The following is a 21,184-nucleotide window of genomic DNA, read 5'->3' as shown; positions in this document are numbered from 1 at the left end:
TCATGACGGTATACATCTCTTTTTAAGATTCTTTTAAACCACAAACACACTTGTTTTCATTTATTAGTAAAGTGCCAATATCATCGAAAGACTTTGGAAGTTTTAACGTGGCGAAAATAAGAAACTAAATTGAAGAGACATCAATGAAAAAACATGTGGAAGGGAACATTCACAAGAGAAGATGTCATGGGAAGATTTTCAACAAGTTCATTCCAAATGGGATGATGTGCTAAAGAATTAAAGGGTGAGCATCTTCTGGAACGTTTACACAATATTGAGGTGATTTCTGCGGAGGGTGTTGTGAAAATAAATTTGCATCACGTTATTTTGATTAACCATGGAGAAGACGGCGGAAGGTATTTAACTGGCTCTGCCTTTGAACACCAACAGCCCAATTATCTAAAACGGAGAAGGAAAGTGTTGGTGATCTGAAGGAATTAGTGGAAAATAATGGTACAATTTGAAAAGAAATATGACCAAAGACAAAGCAACTTAACCAATCTATTAAAATGTTTGTTCTAATATAAAAAACTATACTCACAAAGAAATATGGAAGAAAATAGTGGTTGATAACCTAGAACAGACCAAAAACGTCCATTCCTGACTGATGTCGTCATGTAAATAATTATGGAAGGAGGCCCACTACACAGTAAATAAGAAATAGGCCCACTACACAGTAAATAAAAAGATCCACTACATAAATAGTGTATAAGAAGAAGGCCCACTACATAGCCCACTACATAGCGAATAAGAAGAAGACCCACTACACAGTAACTAAGAAGTAGGGCCACTACACAGTTAATAAGATGAAGGCCCATTACACAGTGAATAGAAAGAAGGTCCATTACGTTATGCATATTCATCTCTCTAGTCTTCAACCTGAGGTTCTTATTGCTGCAATATAGGATATATGTAGCACTTTTCTTGGAAAATTGAGTGTTGATACTTGACCTATGACATCTTACCAATACTGTATATTCAATGTTCGAGGCAATCAGTTGGTAAAACTTTTAGATGTACTACAGGATGATAGAACAAACTAGAATGTTAAATGACTATTATACTGTAAGAAGATTGTCGTGTTTAAACCAGGTAATGGATAATTTGTCAATATTTTATCTCGTGGAGAAAAGAACTGTACAAATGTTGAAAGTTGAACAGAACATATTTCGATGTGCTAGGTTCTACGTTTCATTTACTTTATTTTTAAAATCCTAGCTTTAAATTTTGTTTTTAATTTGATCAGGTTGGAAGCCCTTAGATACAAACAAAACAATTACTGATTTTTGTTTTTGTAATACGTTTAATTAAACACACAAAAAACAGCAACTTTTATCTTAGTACTTTTGTAGATAAGTTATAACACAGTCCTATTTCGCAATAACCACATAATATACTTTAACAATGTATGGAAAATTAACATAACTAAATGTAAAGGCAGTAAAAATCGTATCTACCAAGAACTCATTTCTAACGGTCTTTCGTTTCTTTGTATTAGCATAATTAACTGAACTCTACCCTAAATTCTTTATAACTGTGTCCACAATTCAGTTTAGTTATGGTTAAACTTAAACTACCAACTAAACAATATCTAATTTAATGGTAGTAGCTAATTTTATCACAATGATTGATACGCGCCGTGTTTTAAAATTAATACTTCATGTTATTTCCAATAGGAGACGTCCATTGCGTAACTAACTTACGCTATAAAGTGGTAATAAAGTACATTAGCATATAATCCTAAAAAATACTTCACATTAATCACTTCACCACCAGTTGAAGATATACGAAATTAATTTTAATCAGAAACTCTTAAGAAATCCAGTACTATTTAAAAGATATATGAGGAGGGAAGAGACATGTTTAATATTAGTGCACCTGTAAGTTGATTGGTTTGGTTTGTTTTGAATTTCGTGCAAAGCTACACAAGGGCTATCTGCGCTAGTCCTCCCTAATTTAGCAGTGTAAGACTAGAGGGAAGGCAGCTAGTCATCATCACTCACCGCCAACTCTTGGGCTACTCTTACCAACGAATAGTGGGATTGACCGTCACATTATTACGCCCCCACGGATAAAAGGGCGAGCATATCTGGTGTGACGGGGATTCGAATCCGCGACCCTTGGATTACGAGTCGAGTTCCTTAACCACCTGGCCATGCCGGGACCCTATAAGTTGAAGATTAATACGTTCGTAAGATGTCAGTAAACATTTGCTTAAAGAGACGAGAGTTGACATACAAAATGACGACCACAATTTGGAAATGCATAATGGAGGAACAGCTAGAAAACTATAATTTGGTAGTTTAGTCGTCCACATCGCTCTCAAGTTAGTGAATAGAACATTTTCCAATCTGAACATTAGATGCAGAAATAGCTGGAAGTCTAAACATTTTCACTATTTACACTTATTTCAAACCATTTCACTAGAACCTCTTTATCCTGTTCAATAGATGCAGAAACACGTAGATTATTTATTCTCCTCTCAAGCCAATAAGTAGGAATCTCAGTATTCTGATTAACAGTTCCAGAAATCTGGAATGTGCGACAGAGCCATAGACTACAATCTAAAAATCTCTCTGACATCACCATCAATCAATGTATCTCTTCCTATTTCCTCTGTATCGTTCTGTCCATTGTGGATACTGTCTTGGTCAAGCTTAGACATATAGTTGAACTTATGAATGCCATTAATTTCTACTGTTGAGTAATTCTGTTTGATTGTCTTGTGTGTCTTCTAAGAAATACGTTACATGAACAAGATAGTATCCGATATTTCCAACTATGGATACAGGATCTTATTAGAGAAACTATTTATGAGCTCACCAATCATATTATATTCATTATTAAAGTCATTCAGAAGTATCTTTAAGAGTACAAGCATGGATCGCTAGATGTTTAGTAATTTCCACTTTTGAAAGATGGTTCTGTTCTTATGTGAATTGAACCATTGCTGCAACTTGGTGAGTGTTATATCATAATGTTTACGAGGTTGCATCTCAGAAGATACTATTCTCTGTACTATGGATGTTTTTTCTCTACACACAAACTTTCCCCACGACGAAGACCTAAAAGCCATAGAATCATCTCTGAAAAAATTGGACAAACCTAACACTCAAATTATTACAGACTAAGCTGAACTAGGACTCACACTTAACTATTTTGAATTTAATAATGAATTCTATATTCAAACAACAAACAAAAGGCACGGCTATGGGCACCAAGATGGCACCAAACTATGCCAACATTTTTATGGGAGATTTAGAGACAAAACGTTTGAACAACTGCACAGACAGACCAATGTTTTGGAAACGCTACTTCTATGACATTTTTTTTTCATTTGGGTAGGAGACGAAGATTTATTACTGTCTTTTTATAAAGATGTTATCAGTAAAAGTGTTAATACATATACCAGCCGTCCTGAGATACAACTGTACGGGAATGTTTTAATAACTATAAATCAACAATAAAAAACAAATAACTTCCAGTCACAAAACACTTTAACATGACTGGCACTCTCTTGAAGACATTAAACTTGTGAGTATAGAGATAAATATTACATCAAACAGAAACAGGGAAATTAAAGAAGCTTATTGATTCATGATTAAACTTACTTTACATTGTTAGTATTATTTTTAAAAGATATATATAAATATTTATAGGTTTAATTTACGATGTATTGAACTACATTATTATTTTCTCTATTTCTCACCGCCTTTTGACGTTATTTAATTTTATTTCTATTGTTTATTTTGATTATCTTAATTGAAATTAGTTAACAATTATTATAATTATTATGAACTTTACACAAAACTAAGCCTGACACAAACAAATCCACGTTATGATTGGCTATTTCTCAAGACCAACTCATATTGAACTTCCGGTTTACTTGACATCGACATCCTAGCCTATATATTTCAACACAATCATTAATAATAATAATTTATTCTCCTAAAGAAGAATATTCAACTGTTCAAAAGTGCTTGAGTTTGGACCTCGTTTTGAGAATATTACAACTGTTGAATGTGATCCTGCGTACTAACTACTTAATTTGCATTAATATAATTAAAGACATTCTCACTCTTGGAATGGATTACCCCAGTTTATATAATATAATTAAAGACATTCTCAATCTTGTAATGGATTATCCCAGGTTATATAATATAATTAAGGATATTCCCACTCTTGGAATGGATTATCCCAGGTTATATAACATAATTAAGGACATTCTCACTCTTGGAATGGATTATCCGAAGTTATATAATATAATTAAAGACATTCTCACTTTTGGAATGGATTATCCCAGGTTATATAATATAATTAAGGACATTCTCACGTGTTCATGGTTACTCTGATGCTCATTGGTCTATTTTCAAACATTCTAGAGTTTTTCTCGGCTACTTTAGCACTTCTTAGTCCATTTTAGGACACACTAACTTCTTTCTTGACTTCTCTAGTATTCCTTGGTCTATTTTCAGACAATTTGTTTCCTGGCTTCCTTCATGATCACAGGTCTAATTCCATGCGTATCTCAAGAGGCCCAAACAACTAGCTAATTCTCATTGTCTACATACTTCTGTGGAACATTCCATTATCCCTACTACCTACAGAAAAGATTGGACTGTATATGTGTAATTCAGTACATGTGGTAGTTTGAGCCTATTTCTCTATTATCTTTCAACTGCCAGTTCTGGGCAAATTATCCTGAACGAGTCCTGTTGCTCTACTAATATCTTCTTGGGTTGCCTCTTTTAGGTAATCTTTTTCTTTTAACTCTTGCCAAGGATGGCATGTAGTGATTAATTAATTAAACTGAAATAGTACACCTTCTTGTAGAATGACATTATACACACATCAAAATCTATAGAGATATCGTTATTGTTCATTGAGGCCAGCAACCTCTGTACAAGTGAACGACTAACTTTCTTACTAGTTAATGCTTTTACTGAGCTATCGAAAGCTTGTTTTACGTTTTTGTTAGTAATTAGAGATAAAAGAGTAGCTGTCATAGTTTTACCATCTGCCTCTTAAAATGCTGTCACTTTCTACTAAATAATATATTCCATCTTCAGCGAGATAACAAAATATTTTTGGGTGCAGTTTATCTGGAATGGCCAGGTGGTTAGGACACTCTACTCGTAATCTGAGGGTCGCGGGTTCGAATCCCCCTCGCACAAAACATGCTCGCCCTTTCAGCCGTGGGGGCGTTATAATGTACGGTCAATCCCAATATTCGTTGGTAAAAGAGTAGCCCAAGAGTTGGCGGTGGGTGGTGATGACTAGCTGCCTTCCCTCTAGTATTACACTACTAAATTACTGCCGGCTAGCGCAGATAGCCCTCGTGTAACTTCGCATGAAGTTCAAAAACAAACAAACAAAACACAAAGATCCTTATATATTTTTCTAGTGGATCCTTGGTCACTACAATACAAGGAGAAAAGTTAAGGAGAAGACTCGAGTTCAAAACAAGGTCTGTATCATTCTACACCTTGATTCTGAATCGTTTGTACTTGATATTTTCCCTTTAGATCATGTAAATACTCTAAGAACATTATAGCTAGTGGTTCACGAGTTATGCTAAGTGATGTGTAGCTCCAAGTTTCGGTATGAAAAATAATGTATAAACATCCTTCGAACACTGGGAAAACAAGAAAGACAAGAAAACAGGTTTACAGATAACAGATATTTTATTACTTATAAGAAACTGAAACATTGAATGTGAAATAATCACAAGCACTGGTACTTTGTAAGTAAGGCATTTCGAATAATTAAAAACAGCCGTTTAATCAAATTAGACTTAAGAGAAATACTCCAAATAATCAAAAGAAACTATTCGAGGAAAGGAAAATAAAAGTAATATAGAACAATTTATTTGTTTGTTTTATTTTCAAGCACAAAATTACACAACGTGTCCTACCTGAGCAGGTATCTAAACCAGATTTTTAGTGTTATAAGCTACCAGAATTATCGCTTCACCACGGGTTGACAACTTGGTTGAAAGTTGGTCAGAAGTATCTCGAATGATATTATTAACTCTTCACATTATTTAAAACAACACAAAGACGTTTATTTATGTTGTTATTACATTGTTACTATATTGTTATTTTTGCTGTATTGAAATGAAAATACTGCGTATTTCGTGGGAGGAAGCAGTATAAAAAAATAAATTAAATTGAAATAGTGTACTCAACTAAAGTACATATTGTCATCATGTTTAGACACACGAGTATTTCTATTCTAAGTAAATTTTGTTCTTGGTTTGTTTTGGGTTTCCCGCCAAGCAACACGAGGGCTATATGCGCTAACTGTCCGTAATATAGAAGTGAAAGGCTATAGAGAAGGTAGCTAGTCAACACCATCCATCGCTAACTGTTGGTCTTCTCTTTTATTATGAACAGTAAGACTGAATGTCATATTATAACGCTCTCAGTGCTAAAAGAACGAGCATGTTCGATAACGGGAATTCAAATCCACAGATTGCAAGTCGAGCGCCCAAGCCGTTCGCGAGTTAAGAGTTCCTTACATTAAAAGCCACCTAGTGGTTCAATGATAATCCTGAAAATTCACAACGCCAAAACTTAGGTTTCAATGCCTCCGAGGGACAAAGCAAACATAGACTACTGTGTTGGTATGTGTTTAATAACAAAAACCAAACATAACAATGGGAGACCAATATTAAAAGAACGCGAGAAGGCCTGTGGTAAAGATACAAATTTTGACGCTGGCGATAAGAGTTCAAATCGGTGCAATACCACAAATATTCCCGGTACTTTAAGTTCCTATGGCTGGTCATCTCTGAGGCCTCGGAGTTACAACTCTGAAATCCAAGGTTTGATTCCCCGCGGTGAAAATAACTCAAAAAGCCTACTGTCTGGCCTTGTGCTTAAAATGCAAACAAACGGTGATTTCTGTTGGTAGTAATGACTTACAAAATAACGTTGAGCTACAAATGAAGGATAAATAAACCATTTTAAAATTTAAATATTGAAACAGACATTAAGTTACGTTCTAATCTTTTACATTTGCTTGTAATCAGGTCGAAACAAGGAAAGCACGTGCTTGTGATTTCACTTAAAAGTTTTTACTTTTGGTTTACGTTAAGGAGGTCCTTTGTTGGATTTTTGTTTCTTTCGTTTCTTTGTTTAAATTTCGCGCAGAGCTACTCGAGGGCTATCTGTGCTAGCCGTCCCTAATTTTGCGATGTAAGACGAGAGGGAAGGCATCACCACCCATTGCCAACTCTTAGCCTACTCTTTTACCAGTGAATACTGGGATTGACTGTAACATTATAACGCCCCCACGGCTGAAAGGGCGAGCATGTTTGTTGTGACGGGGATTCGAACCCGCGACTCTCAGATTACGAATTGAGTGCCTTATTCACCTAGCTATGTCGGGCCTACAGTTGAATTTAAGGCAAGTTTATAGACATACCATGCTAAAATTCGGGGCTCGATTCTCCCTTGGTGAGCAGAAAAATAACTGTTAAGATAAATTAGGACTATAGTAATTCGATTTTCGTATGGGTGCTTATTGAAGAATAAGACTTAAATAGCTGCGTGTGACTTCATCTTAATTAATGTAATTTAATCAAACTAATAAAATAAGCTAGTAAAATATTATATCTGATTAAAACATGATTTGCCTGCCTTTGGTAAATTTGTGTTATTTTTAAAGAAAACGCATAAAAATCCTTCGACACAGTTATGAACAATGGCTGAACATAACTTGGTATGTTATGTGAATAGTTCACTCCAGTAGTTAATAATTCAGTTTAAAAGTTACTGCATTACGAACAATATGCCTTAGACTTATTAATGTCAGAAAATTGTATTTTAGGAAAAACGATAAATTGCAGCTTGATGTTTATGCGTTTGTGAATAGTTTAACTTTATTGGTTGTTTAATTGTTTAAGTTTATAAATAGTTTAATTCTATTGGTTGTCTAATTGTCTATCTTTATAAATAGTTTAATTTGGTGTTCTAATTGTCTATCTTTATAAATAGTTTAATTTGGTGTTCTAATTGTTTAAATGTATGAATAGTTTAATTCTGTTGGTTGTCTAATTGTTTGAATTTACGAAAAGTTTTGTTTTATTGGTTGTCTAATTGTCTAACTTTTAAATAGTTTAACTTTGTTGGTTGTCTAATATGTTGGTTGGTTTAAATTTATGAATAGTTTAATTGTATAGTTTATCTAATTGTGTAACTTCATGAATATATTGATTTTATTGGTTGTCTAATTTCGTCTTTGCCAAGCTAAACTGAGTTTATTAAATGTCAACCTCTTCCAGCAATCCCAATAACTATTTCTACAACACATGATGCACATTATTTCTCCTAAATAGCAACAGAGGGCAGCTCCTATGCCAATTAAAAGAACAATGAAGGGTACCATAACTTGGCGGATGTTCAAACTAACGTATTCCGAAGAACTTGGCCGACAGTCTGGAGGTTGGGGCCACCACTTTCCCTTCATATGATTAAGAATGCCAGCCTCGTACATCTGCAGAAGACTGAAATGAATATAAACAAAGCGTTGATTCTAAAGTCACTTCATTAAGTCACGTGCTAGATGTTACTGGTTAAATTCAAACGAAATTTGTTTTCAGTTTATAACGTTCCTGTTCATCTAACAAATAAAGAAAAACTTCAAAACTGGTAACGACACAGTTATAACCAACAGAGCCGAGCAGGAAACAAATTAAACAAGAGTTTCGCGTAACCATATAGCTAACACTTGCTTAGGCAAGAACAGAAAAATGACACATTAGAAGATAATCACTGTTGTACTGACAGTTATTTTATTAAAGGGATAAAGAGCCAATGAATACAGGTCTGACAGAAATATCTTATTTTAACGGTTTAGATGTCACAACGAACAGCTGACTTTAACCGTTTAGATGACATAAGAAACAGCCGACTTTAACAGTTTACATAGTAAAAAAAAAAGTTAACTTTAACAGTTTAGATGTCATAAGGAACAGCTAACTTTAACTGTTTAGGTTTTATAAAGAACAGCTAACTTTAACTGTTTAGGTTTTATAAAGAACATCAGCTGACTTTAGCGGTTTATATTTAATAAAGAACAGCTAACTTTAACTGTTTAGGTTTTATAAAGAACATCAGCTGATTTTAACTGTTTAGGTTTTATAAAGAACATCAACTGACTTTAGCGGTTTATATTTAATAAAGAACAGCTAACTTTAACGGTTTAGACATCAATAGGAACAGCAGCTGACTTTAATAGTTTAAATGTTATAAAAACGGCCTATCTTATCGGTTTATATGTCATAAAGAATAGTTGACTATCGGTTTTGGTATCCTATGGAATAGATTACTTTAACGGTTTAAATGTCATAAAGAACATTTTACTTTAACGGTTTAGTTGTCCTATCTAACAGATGATTTTAACGGTTTAGGTGTCCTATGGAACAGATTACTTTAACGGTTTAGATGTCCTATCTAACAGATGACTTTAACGGTTTAGGTGTCCTATGGAACAGATTAGTATAACGGTTTAGGTGTCCAATGTAACAGATTAGTATAACAGTTTAGGTGTCCTATAGAACAGGTTACATTAACGGTTTAAGTGTCCTATAGAACAGATTACTTTAACGGTTTAAGTGTCCTATAGAACAGATTACTTTAACAAAGTAGAGAAGTAACTTCACAGGTAGTTCCAGGTTTGTTTTAAAATCCTACAGACAGTTTCATACACTGAGTTGAAATAGAAAATACAGGAATTCTTAATTGTTACAGATAACAGTAGCAGATATATCAACACATTGTTTTAAAGTACGTATCAGCTATCTGTTTACAGATATATTGCCTCGTTATGGTGCGTTTATTGATCAGTCTAATCACGTTAACTGTTTATTCTGACTGTAAACTAACCGATTGAATGGAACAGTTCTTTAAAATGTACCAAAACGTCTTCGTTTAAACATACTTACGCCTTATCGAAAGCCTCTGTGAATGGGAAATTCTTTCTTACTGGAATATTGTACCCAGATGAAAGCATGACATCGCTTCCCAACCTCATCTCACAACTGCTTCCCATCTCGTAGCGTAGAGCAGTCTCGTCTCCAATGAAAGCGTAAAAAGCGTGGTCAAGCACGTTCCGTACACCTTGTTCCTCGTCATTAGTCAGCGCCAAGGATGGCGGAAAACTCTGTAGTTTCTCATGCAGACCAGGAAAACTGACCTGGACAAAAGAAAAAGAGCGTTTTTGTTATAATCACACAATTTATGTTTGATTGAAACACTAAAGTCACGCAAGTTCGTTATTCGCCCGTCATTCAAGTGAGCAGTGAATATGGACATATATTATGGAACTAGTGGTCAGTATGTATGCTAGGCTGTTGATTGAAAGGTCCAAATTTTGAGCCGCAACATGCGTCTGGACGTGCCCCGCACCATTGATTGTACCTTAGTTATGACAGTGGCAATCAATCCCAATATTCATTGAAAGTAGTTGTCTTGGTGAGGATGCTGATGACTTGTTACTTGATTCCCCCTACCTGTCTGTAGCTTGAAATCAAGGAAGATTATATTGAAGCTTCAGGTATTTGACCTGGTCGTTTAGCCTCTAGTCTTATAAATTACCATTTAAATATCCTTGCACTACAGTGGAAAGTATAATTTTTCTCAGAAGTCTAGAAAAAAAACTGTTTTTATAAGCAGCGAGCGATACTGTTTGATTTATCATAGAGAATTTGACCAAAATGTATAACATGTCGTACAGAATTTTACCAAAATGTCTAATGTTTGTACAAAATTCGATCAAAATGACTAACGTGTTGTACAAAATTTAATCAAAATGTTTAATGTGTCATAGAGAACCCGACCAAAATATCTCATGTGTCATAGAGCATTTCACTAAGATGTTTAATGCGTATAGAGATTTCGACCAAAATGTCTAATATGTCACAGAGAATTCACCCAAAATATCTAATGCGTCATAGAGACTTCGACAAAGATGTCTAATGTGTCGTAGATAATTTGATCAAAATGTCTAATGTGTCGTAAAGAATTTCAAAAATTGGATATAACTTATGTTTAACGTCGTATTTCGAGTTTGTGTCTTACAAGATCTGTACTTCATGTAATACAAAAAGTGTGTTACTTATGTGTCGTATTCGTTTTCTTAAGCGCATAACTGAAAACGTCGATCTTCCAGTGATGTTCTACACACATGTTCAGGGTGTTTTAAATTTTTTATTAGTTTTTATAAGGCTGCACAAGGAATTATATGTGCTCTGCTTACTGCAGGTATTAAATCCTGGTTTTTAGAGCTATACACGCTAAGATTTACTGCTGAACTACAGGGAAGCTAAAAATTACGAAATTAATATTAACAATGCTAACATCGTGGCTGTTACTCAATAGAGGATAAATATTAACTATGTTGTACGTTGTTATTGCCCTTGAATGGACGTGCTATAATATTTATTTTCTATTTAACCTCAATGTTATTCATAGAGTTGCAAGTTACGATTTTTGTACCACTAGAAGATTACTTTGAAGAGAAAAACAGAAGATACAACTATATATGTAAAAACGGCTAGTATGAATGGAAAAACACTATGTAGAGGAGCGAACAACGTTTCGACCTTCTTCAGTCATCGTCAGGTTCACAAAGGAGATACAACTGGTGTTGGATACGAAAACATCTATTTAAAACAAAAATATATTTCAGTAACGTTACCTTGAAATAGTCGTAATGATAAGTCCCTTTTCTTGTTCCAAACAAATAGCCTGAATTCATGAGGTCGTAAATTGAGTTGATGTGCACTGGATGTTCCTTAACAGTAAATGTTGACGTCAGTGTGGCGGTGTAGCAGGCATAAAAAACAACTGCAAACCACCACCAGACGATGAAAACAATCCTACTGGATATTATATCAGGAGTTGTATCCAAACCTATAGAAAAACAAATAAACAAAAAGTCGGTGGTTATGAAATCACGAGTTGTGTACAAACCTACAGAAAAACAAATAAACAGAACGTCAGTGGCTATTATATCATGAGTTATGTACAAACCCACAGAAAGTCAGTTATTATTATATCATGAGTTGTGTGCAAAGATATAGGAAAAAAATATCAGTAAAATTATACCAAAAGCTTCGCCTAAATCTACAGAACAAAAAAATCTAATAACAATAATTTTAACATGAACAAGTAACTTAAGTTATGTAATTCTCGGAAATTTTCTTAAGTTTCAAACTTACAAAATTATCACGAAATGACGATGCTTCTCAAGGATTTAAGTCTATCTCAAGATCAAAAAATATTTAAAATCACATTTAGAACGTTTAGTCCGTACTTAACCGTAAGACTATACAAAAGCTGTTCAGCTGATTTCTAGTAGAGACCTTTTTCAGAGAGAAAAATGTGAATTGTTTATAAAATTAAAACAAAAGTTTTAAGTTTCATTAAAAAATACAATTTTTTCTGGATATTTCCCTTATTGTTTACAACAGTGTCTGTACAACAAGTGTACAAAATACTTGTTACTCAAATGGAAAATTCAAATTTATTTTACTTCTGTAGATAATTTATTATAAACAGTTCTGGGCTAGTCGTAATTGTTTATATAAAGAACACGAAACATCGGGACAAAACCCGATCTATGATAGCGGGAAAAAGACCAATAGCAGCTCATGATGATCATAGAGCGACTAGTCGTCGCCCATGATAACCAAATATTTATCACAGTGCGTGATAATCAAAGACCAATCACAGTTCACGATAATCAGACAAAAATGAATCGCAACCCATGATAAACAGACAAATATCTATTACAGCCCATGGTAACCAGGAAAAGACCAATCGCAACCCATGACAAACAGACAACTATCTATCATAGCTCATGATAACCAGACATAGCCAAATCACAATTCGTGATAACTAGACAAATACCTGTCACAGCCCACGATAACCAGAGACCTATCACAGTCCATGATAATCAGACATACCAGTTATGGCTCATTATAACCAAAAGCCAATTACAGTCCAAGATAATCAGACATGTACCAATCACAGCTCCTGGTAGCCGGACAAACACCAATCATAATCCATGATCACCAAATTAAAACTAATCACAGCTAATAATAACCAAAGACCAATCAAATTATATGATAACTATATAAAAACCAATCACAACCCGTGAGAAGAATTTCATTGACTTTATGTCTATTAGATGTCTCTAATATTATACTTCCATGCATAGATCTCATTATCAGCTATACACACATGAAATGTTTACACTCGTTTTGGAACAAACTATTTATTAGGTCATAAATCATATATAAGACATAGCCTGTGTCCTGGTAATGATATTAAATATTTTGTGCTTTTTTTTTGCCCCCTTTTACTAATTCACGAAACTAACAACGTTTCGTCCTGAGAGTAAGCATGTAACCATGACAACAGTCAAACTTAATCTATACCTTGAAAGGAAAAAGCATGGAATAAATTTCAATGTCAATTGGAATCGTATGTTTCTATTAGCACGAATGTGCGTGACCACCTGAGGTAGGGCGTTCTGTTCGAAACGCTGTTGCTAATTAAAAATTAAAACCGCTGTTACAAGTTGTCTCACAATGTCGTATCACTAATATAATTGATTAATCAGTAAGAGAAGAATAGCCTCGAATGTGGTGGTTTCAAAATATGAAACCGGTGGATATTGAAATAAACTCTTTCAGGGCGACATTTTATTAAACTATTCTTCCCAAGAATGTCGAACAGTACTATAGTGGCCAATGGAGTAAATCTAATCAGTTGAACAGTACTATAGTCTCAGCTGGATTTACAGGCACCAGTTCTATACTCCATCCAGCTTGTTTATGATATAGAAATATCGTGTGAGTTTGAGTGTGTGTGAGGTTTCTTATAGCAAAGCTACATCGGGCTATCTGTTGAGACTACCGAGGGGAATCGAACTCCTGATTTTAGCGTTGTAAATATGTAGTTCTTAGCGCTGTACTAGCGAGGGGGCAGAAACTTCGTAATGTTACTTTTACCACAGATTTATTTTATATTTGTTATCGTGTTTGTTGTTGTGTTTCTTCATACTTTTGTATTGACACTAAGAAGAAATGTTGGTGAACTTTCACCTTGTTGAAGAAGGGCTCTGTATACAAAGAACATGGAGTCAAACCATTTATCCTCTGTGTTGACGTCGTTGTACAAACTTGCAATCCAATTCGTCAGCGATATTAGGGCTGCTGTTACCACCATGGTTAACAAGACACAGAGCCATACCGTCCAATGAATTGTGCCAGAAAAGGATGCCACATTTTCACCGTTTCGTTGAAACCGTACTGTAAGAATACGGATTCCTCCGTACTCCACGAAAGTACTCAAGAAGTCAACAACAGAAGTACGTTCTTCTGAAGGGTTGAAGTTCCCGAGCCCGACGTCAGACTCCTAGAATGAAACGTTCAATAAAATCAGGCGTTCCTTTATTTAAATACATTCCACAAAATCAACAAAACTTTCGATAAACATTGTTCTGATTGTTTACACACAAAGATGGTAAATTAAATATACTTTTTAATCGAAAATTAGTAAAGTAGGACTAACTATATATACGATAAATAAGCATGTTCGTTTACCTAAGGAAAACTTTCTGGAACTGTATAATTAATACTTACGGTCACTTACCCCTCGTGGTACACATCTATTCTTTTTTCAGGGTTTTTATACTGCAGAGATATACAAAATAACGTTATAAAAAACAACCTTTACTCTCCATGTAGGCCTGGCAATATATGGGTTGAAGGTTCAAGTCCATACTGCAAAGATATGGATATTAGAATAATAAAAAACGGTCCTTACTATCCAAGCAAGCTTGGCCCTCTATGAGTTGCGGGTTCGGGTCCCGTCACCAAACATGTCCCCGCCCTTTCAGTTGCGGTAGCGTTAAAATGCGACAAACAATCACATTTTTCGTTGGTAAAATAGTAGTTCAGAAGTTGGATGTGGATAGCGTTGACTAGCTTCCTTCCATTTAATCTATAAGTTCAAAATAAGGGACGGCTAACGCAGGTAACGTTGTCCGAAATGCAACAGAGCAACTAAACAATAACTATTCCATATATGTTGAACTTTGAACTGACGTAAAACTGTGTGAACTGGTATTTATAGTTCCAAATAATTGTGATATACAGATGGTGCTATATAAATGACTGAAAAACATATGTGGTGCGTACGTGATCAACAGACTGAAGTCTGTTGAGTACGATATGAGTGCTCGAATCTGGACTTAGTTAAATATCTGATCCTCTGTTTCCATTTATTCTTGAAAATCTTTTACATTAATGAACATAGTTTATACATATTTCCTTTCTCTAAATTATTTAGTTTTTTGAAAGATCGAAACTATAATTGGTTGTTGTTTGTCTAGGTTAAAGGCTCTGTGTCTGTGTAGAAAGTATTATTCTCTGTTGTGCATATCTATGTAACGTATTAATGTCGCTGAGGTGCGCGTGTATCAATATTCTTTATATCTGTATGATGATCAATATGTCTGAGATGCGCGTGTTCCATATTTTTTATATCTATATAACTTATCAATATGTCGGAGATGCGCGTGTTTATAGTTTTTTTATTACTACTATATTGGTATCTCCAAGTATATCGCGCGTGGTTTGATAGACTAGATTTGTGGGTTTCATTTTTGTAGAGTTTAGTTTTCTCGGACACGGCATTGTTTGTTTGTTTGTTTCCTTCACGTTTTGTTTGTGAGTATCGGGAGTGAACTAATAGATCTTTCAGTGTTCTACCTGGTTTTCCGTTATGTTGATTGTCAGGCGAGATTGTTTAATGATTTTATAAATTTTAGTTATTATTGTGTTGTTTATAAAATGACTTCTCGCTGTGACGATGTTTTTGTACGTTTCGTGTGTCTTCTTATAGCAAAGCCACATTGGGCTATGTGCTGAGTCCACCGAAGGGAATAGAACCCTTGATTTTAGCGTTGTAAATCCGCAGTCTTACGTTTTATTTTCAGATCTTTTGCTTTTGTGTTATTTATTGAGATTTGAAAGCATTCTCGATGTAAATATATTCGAGGTATCCGTTTCGTACAATTAGTGTCTTGTATTGTTTGAATGCCATTCCGAGTGGAGTAGTTTCGAATGGATCTCTTTTGGTTTCCTATTCTTCCCTTTTTAATCTGGTCTTGGTGTGTTAGATAGTTTTGGTCTGGTTTGGGTGTGTTACGTAGTTTTGATCTGGTCTAGGTGTGTTACGTAGTTTTGATCTGTTCTGGGTGTGTTACGTAGTTTTGATCTGTTCTGGGTGTGTTAGGTAGTTTTGATCTAGTCTGGGTGTATTACGTAGTTTTGATCTGTTCTGAGTGTGTTACGTAGTTTTGATCTGGTTTGGGTGCGTTACAAAATTGCTATAACGATTCCAAATACCAAACATGTCGCCGATGTATTTGTAACATGCTTCTGGTATTAAATCTGTTTTTCTGTCCATATTTCTCTAGAACTTTGGTTTCTAGAGTATGCATGAATATTATAGCAGATGCGATTGCCGCTCTGTTATCCATTGCTAATCCTTTCTTTTAACTCTACGAAGTGTTACCAGTTTAATACAAATTTTTATAGAGTAAAACTGATCATTGTGTGGATAGTGTCGAATATGATGTTTGTTAAGTTAAGGTGTGAAGCTAATGATATTGTCTATGCCCTCTTATATGGGTATGGAGGGATACAAAGTGATTACGTCGTTTGTATTATTCGTGTTTGAAAGTGAACTCTTCTGAGAAGTCTTTTGTATTGTTTCAAAGTGACATGATTTTAACACTTGATCCGGGATATTGTTTCTCTTGTTGAGACTATGGGTTTGGTATTATTTCAGGGCGGCATGGTTTCAACACTTGATCTAGTAGCTACAATCCAAACATCTAAACCAAACAGATCAGTATCATTGCATTCCGTATTTGCTAAATTCATCAGCAACTGTAAATTTCAAGTTATTTTTATCTGCCCTTATCCAGCGTTACTGATATTGGGTGAAGTTCCCCAAAACTGGTACAACAACGCATTTAAACCAAACAAACCGTTTAAATTATACTTCAATATTGTTTGTTTGTTTTAAATATTGCGCAAAGCTACACGACGACTACCTACATTAGCCGTCCCTAATTTAGCAGTGTAAAACTAAAGGGAAGGCAACTAGTTATTATTACCAACCACCAACTCTTAGGCTACTCTTTTACCAACGAATAGTGGAATTGACCATCACATTATAACGCCCCTACGGCTGAAAGGGTGTGCATGTTTGGTGCGACGGGGATTTAAACCCGCGACTCTCAAATTACCAGTCGAGTGCCTTAACCATCTAGCCATGCCGGGCCCTGTGACGAAGATTCGAACTTTCGACCCTAAGACTGTGAGTCGAACGCTCTGTAAAGTTGTATATAAAATATTAGTTTGCAAACTTCAGTATAATTCAGCTGCATCTGAACGTATGTTCACATAGTCATGACATTTCATGACATCTTTATTCATTTGGTAGGTCAGAAGCAAGTTTAATACCTTATAAAATTAAAATCTGGGGCTGTATTTCATGCGGTATATAAATCATATGGCATAGCTTGAAGCTTAACTATGTACAATAACATCATTCCTTTGGAGAAATATAAAGCAGTGTATCCAGTTTAATATTATGTGTTTCCATGACAATAGTGTTTACCGATTAAAGTCCCTCACCTACAATATTATGAAACATAATTTATTACATTAAATTGGAAGCATTCTATTTGAATAACGTTTCATGGAAACAATGCACGTGATTGCATTTATCTATATTTTTATCTACGTCAGCGCTGGTTTCTTTCGCAGACGTCATAAATAACAGCAGCGAGCACGTGCTACTTGGACATTTATCGCTAGAGTTTGTGCAAAGTTAGTGGATGCTTTACGATAAAGTAATATTGTAATAGTCTCTATTGTTGGGCATGTTCTTTTGTATTTTCAGTAAAATAATGAAAAAAACAACTAATTATAGTCGATTTAATGATAAAGCAACCCATGCTTAGCGAGACCAACATTCATTGGTAGGCCTAACATCTTTAATAAACAGCGTCGAATAAGAAACTATTCACAGCACGAACCAATTAACTACCTAAATGACTGTCAGTAGCACAGAAATTCACGATTTAACAGGCAACAGATAAACTGTGCACTATTCTCTTATTAACAGTAACACAGAAATTCAGTATTTGACGGACAGATATAAATGTTGCACTCTTTTCTCAATAACTGACTATATAAATCACTAAGGGTATAATTCACTTCCATAAATTCGCTTTAACCCTAACGCCTGTATATAAATAACTCAAACAGTCTCCATTCACATGAAGTTGTGTCAAACTCCCCCTCAGCCAAACAGTGTTACAAATTTTAATAAACACCTCGAAAACAACAAAAGAAATAAAATAACGGTTATAACGGTAATTTAGGCTGAAATACATTTATCACATAGCTTTTTTAAAAAAGCATAAAACAAATATAAACACTAAGTTAGGTCATGTGTGACCTAGTGATTGTCGTGTCTATACAATGCATTTGAAGGTTCGTGGTTCCAGTCACGTTGTTGAAACAGAAAAACGCGTTCTGCACTTTGGGACCACGGGTGCGCTAAAAGTGTTTTATTTTAATTTTGCGCAAAGCTATACGAGGGCTATCTGCGCTAGCCGTCCCTAATTTAGCAGTGTAAGACTAGAGGGAAGGCAGCTAGTCATCTCCACCCACCGCCAGCTCTTGGGTTACCCTTTTACCAACAAATAGAGAGATTGATTGTCGCATTATAATGCCCTCACGGCTAAAATGGCGAGTATGTTTGGTGTGATAGGGATTCGAACCCGCGATCCTTGGACTACGAGTCGACCCCCCCTAACCACCTGGCCATGATGGACCGTCTGAAAGAGTGACAGTGAAATCCCATTATTCAATCTGACGATAATGTTCAAGAGTTGGCGTTGGGTGCTGTTCACTTGATGCCTTCCTTCTAGCCTAAGTAAACTGTTTAGCTTTGAGTAAGATTATAAAACAAAAAAAGAACAACTTAAGACTTAGATTATTGTAAAACACAACAAAACAAAGATTACTGTCAAGATAAGAAAGACAAACGTATTGTCAAGAAGGAACTACCAAACAAAAGTACACATAAGCCAGTGTTTTAAAATCGAAATAGGGTAAAGCTAGAAAATGAGAAAATAGACCAGGTTATTGGCTTTTAACATACAAAATACTTAATATAAAAAGTTTCTTTTCGTTGATTTGTAATGGGAATTAAATTAGTACCAACAAATATATACATGAGTCCACTTAAACCATGAATTAAATTGGTACTAACAAATATATACATGAGTCTACTTAAACCATGAATTAAATTAGTACTGACAAATATATACGAGTCCACTTAAACCATGAATTAAATTAGTACTAACAAATATATATGCGAGTCTACTTAAACCATGAATTAAATTAGTACTAACAAATATATACATGAGTCTACTAAAACCATGAATTAAATTAGTACTAACAAATATATACATGAGTCTACTTGAACCATGAATTAAATTAGTACTAACAAATATATACGAGTCCACTTAAACCATTAATTAAATTAGTACTAACAAATATATACATGAGTCTACTTAAACCATGAATTAAATTAGTACTAACAAATATATACATGAGTTTACTTAAACCATGAATCAAATTAGTATTAACAAATATATACGTGAGTCCATTCAAACTAGGAATTACCTAAAAACTGATGGTATGCATATATAGTCGAGCTGATAGAACAATGCACCCTACGAACCAAAAGTCCTGAGTGTGAGCTCCATTAACGGAGTCTTTTATCACTTTCTTTTTATAAACTCACACAAACATGCCTATTAGAAGTTATGCTGACATTAATTCTAAAATTAAGATGTTTATACTGTGAGAGAACGACAGCGGAAAATTACTTGAATATTCGAGATAATGAATCGTATAATCTTACCAGGGTTATGTGAAAGGCAAACCATCGTAATCCAAATATACAGACGGAGAGCAAACAGCCCATTGTGTCGCTTTGCGCTAAACAACAAACAAAATCAGATGTACCAAAACGACTGAGTTCGTGAATATTATAGAAGCACTGTCTTAGCAGTTAAGGTATTATAGTGCTAAAAGTTAAAGTTCGATCCTCGCAGTGAACATTGTGCAGTTACCCCATTGTGAATCTTTGCGCTACAACAAACCCCAAATAAACTAATACTTCAACATCTAAATAAGTTTATATGGTGAAAACTCTCTAATGTACTATTCCAAGATACCAAAGTGTGATAATGTAACAAAAGAAGTCTCTAAGCAGGGGTAGGTTATAATCTAATCTATCCGGATAGGAAAGAGGAAACTACCTCTAACCAAGCATACCTTAATGTCTGATCTAACTGGTTAGGGGAAAGGAAACTGCCTCTAACCTAGCATACTTTAATGTCTGATGTAACTGGTTAGGGGAAAGAAAATAGACTCTAACCAGGTATACCTTTAATTTTATATAACTGGATAAGACAAAAAAAGGCCTCTAATAAGATGTACCGTATTAACTAATCTAACTTTTGGATGGAAGAGAAAGTATTGCAAAAGAATAATCTCATCGAAGACTGTCTGTCCAGACGTTCAATAAAATCTAACTAGGCTTAAGGAACAGCGAAAAGATACGTTAGATAAACATTGTTCTTCAAGCAAAATGTTTTAATGAATACATCGTTTACAAAGGAAGATTTTTATGGGTTTTTCTCTGGGGTGAAATATGTAATCCTATACATCACTTATTACAGTTTTATTACATGGAAATTGTTTAAAATTGTTTTAACATAACATTCGGACATTAAAGGAATATTTGGTCCTTAAAAGCTGTTCTTGTACATTCAACTTTCAGAAAAGCAAAAATTTAAACGTACGTTATTTTTTGTGAGTTTTCTTTTTCTGGTTGACCTTCTATGAGCTGTACCTTTTCTGACTACTTTGTTTTCAAGGCTTCTTTCCTTTGATTCCTTTTCCTGCTGTTTCACTCCTTGGCACCACTCCTCTGTTTGTGATGTTTTCCTCCTCTCATGACCTTTGAACTTGGCTTTTGATTTAATTAACCATTTCTTTCTTGTCTCCTTT

The 21,184-nt window shown here is 34.7% G+C and overlaps 1 protein-coding gene across 1 annotated transcript in view; it reads right to left on the bottom strand.

Moving 5' to 3' along the window:
* Positions 1 to 1,373: 1,373 nt before the first annotated feature.
* The window catches only part of LOC143233677 (glutamate receptor ionotropic, delta-2-like), a 63,593-nt gene continuing 43,782 nt past the window's right edge, over positions 1,374 to 21,184 (bottom strand). The window contains exons 10-13 of the mRNA XM_076470163.1: positions 14,117 to 14,429; positions 11,704 to 11,918; positions 9,950 to 10,200; positions 1,374 to 8,509 (exon numbers count right to left, since the gene is read on the bottom strand). Coding sequence (XP_076326278.1) covers positions 8,233 to 8,509; positions 9,950 to 10,200; positions 11,704 to 11,918; positions 14,117 to 14,429 — 1,056 coding nt within the window. The 3' untranslated portion in view covers positions 1,374 to 8,232. The remainder of the gene's footprint in view (positions 8,510 to 9,949; positions 10,201 to 11,703; positions 11,919 to 14,116; positions 14,430 to 21,184) is intronic.

This window comes from Tachypleus tridentatus, chromosome 12 (assembly GCF_004210375.1).
Source record: "Tachypleus tridentatus isolate NWPU-2018 chromosome 12, ASM421037v1, whole genome shotgun sequence".
Lineage (NCBI taxonomy): Eukaryota > Metazoa > Arthropoda > Merostomata > Xiphosura > Limulidae > Tachypleus > Tachypleus tridentatus.
Note: the sequence above shows the minus strand (reverse complement) of the source record. Positions and strands in the feature narration are given on the sequence as shown.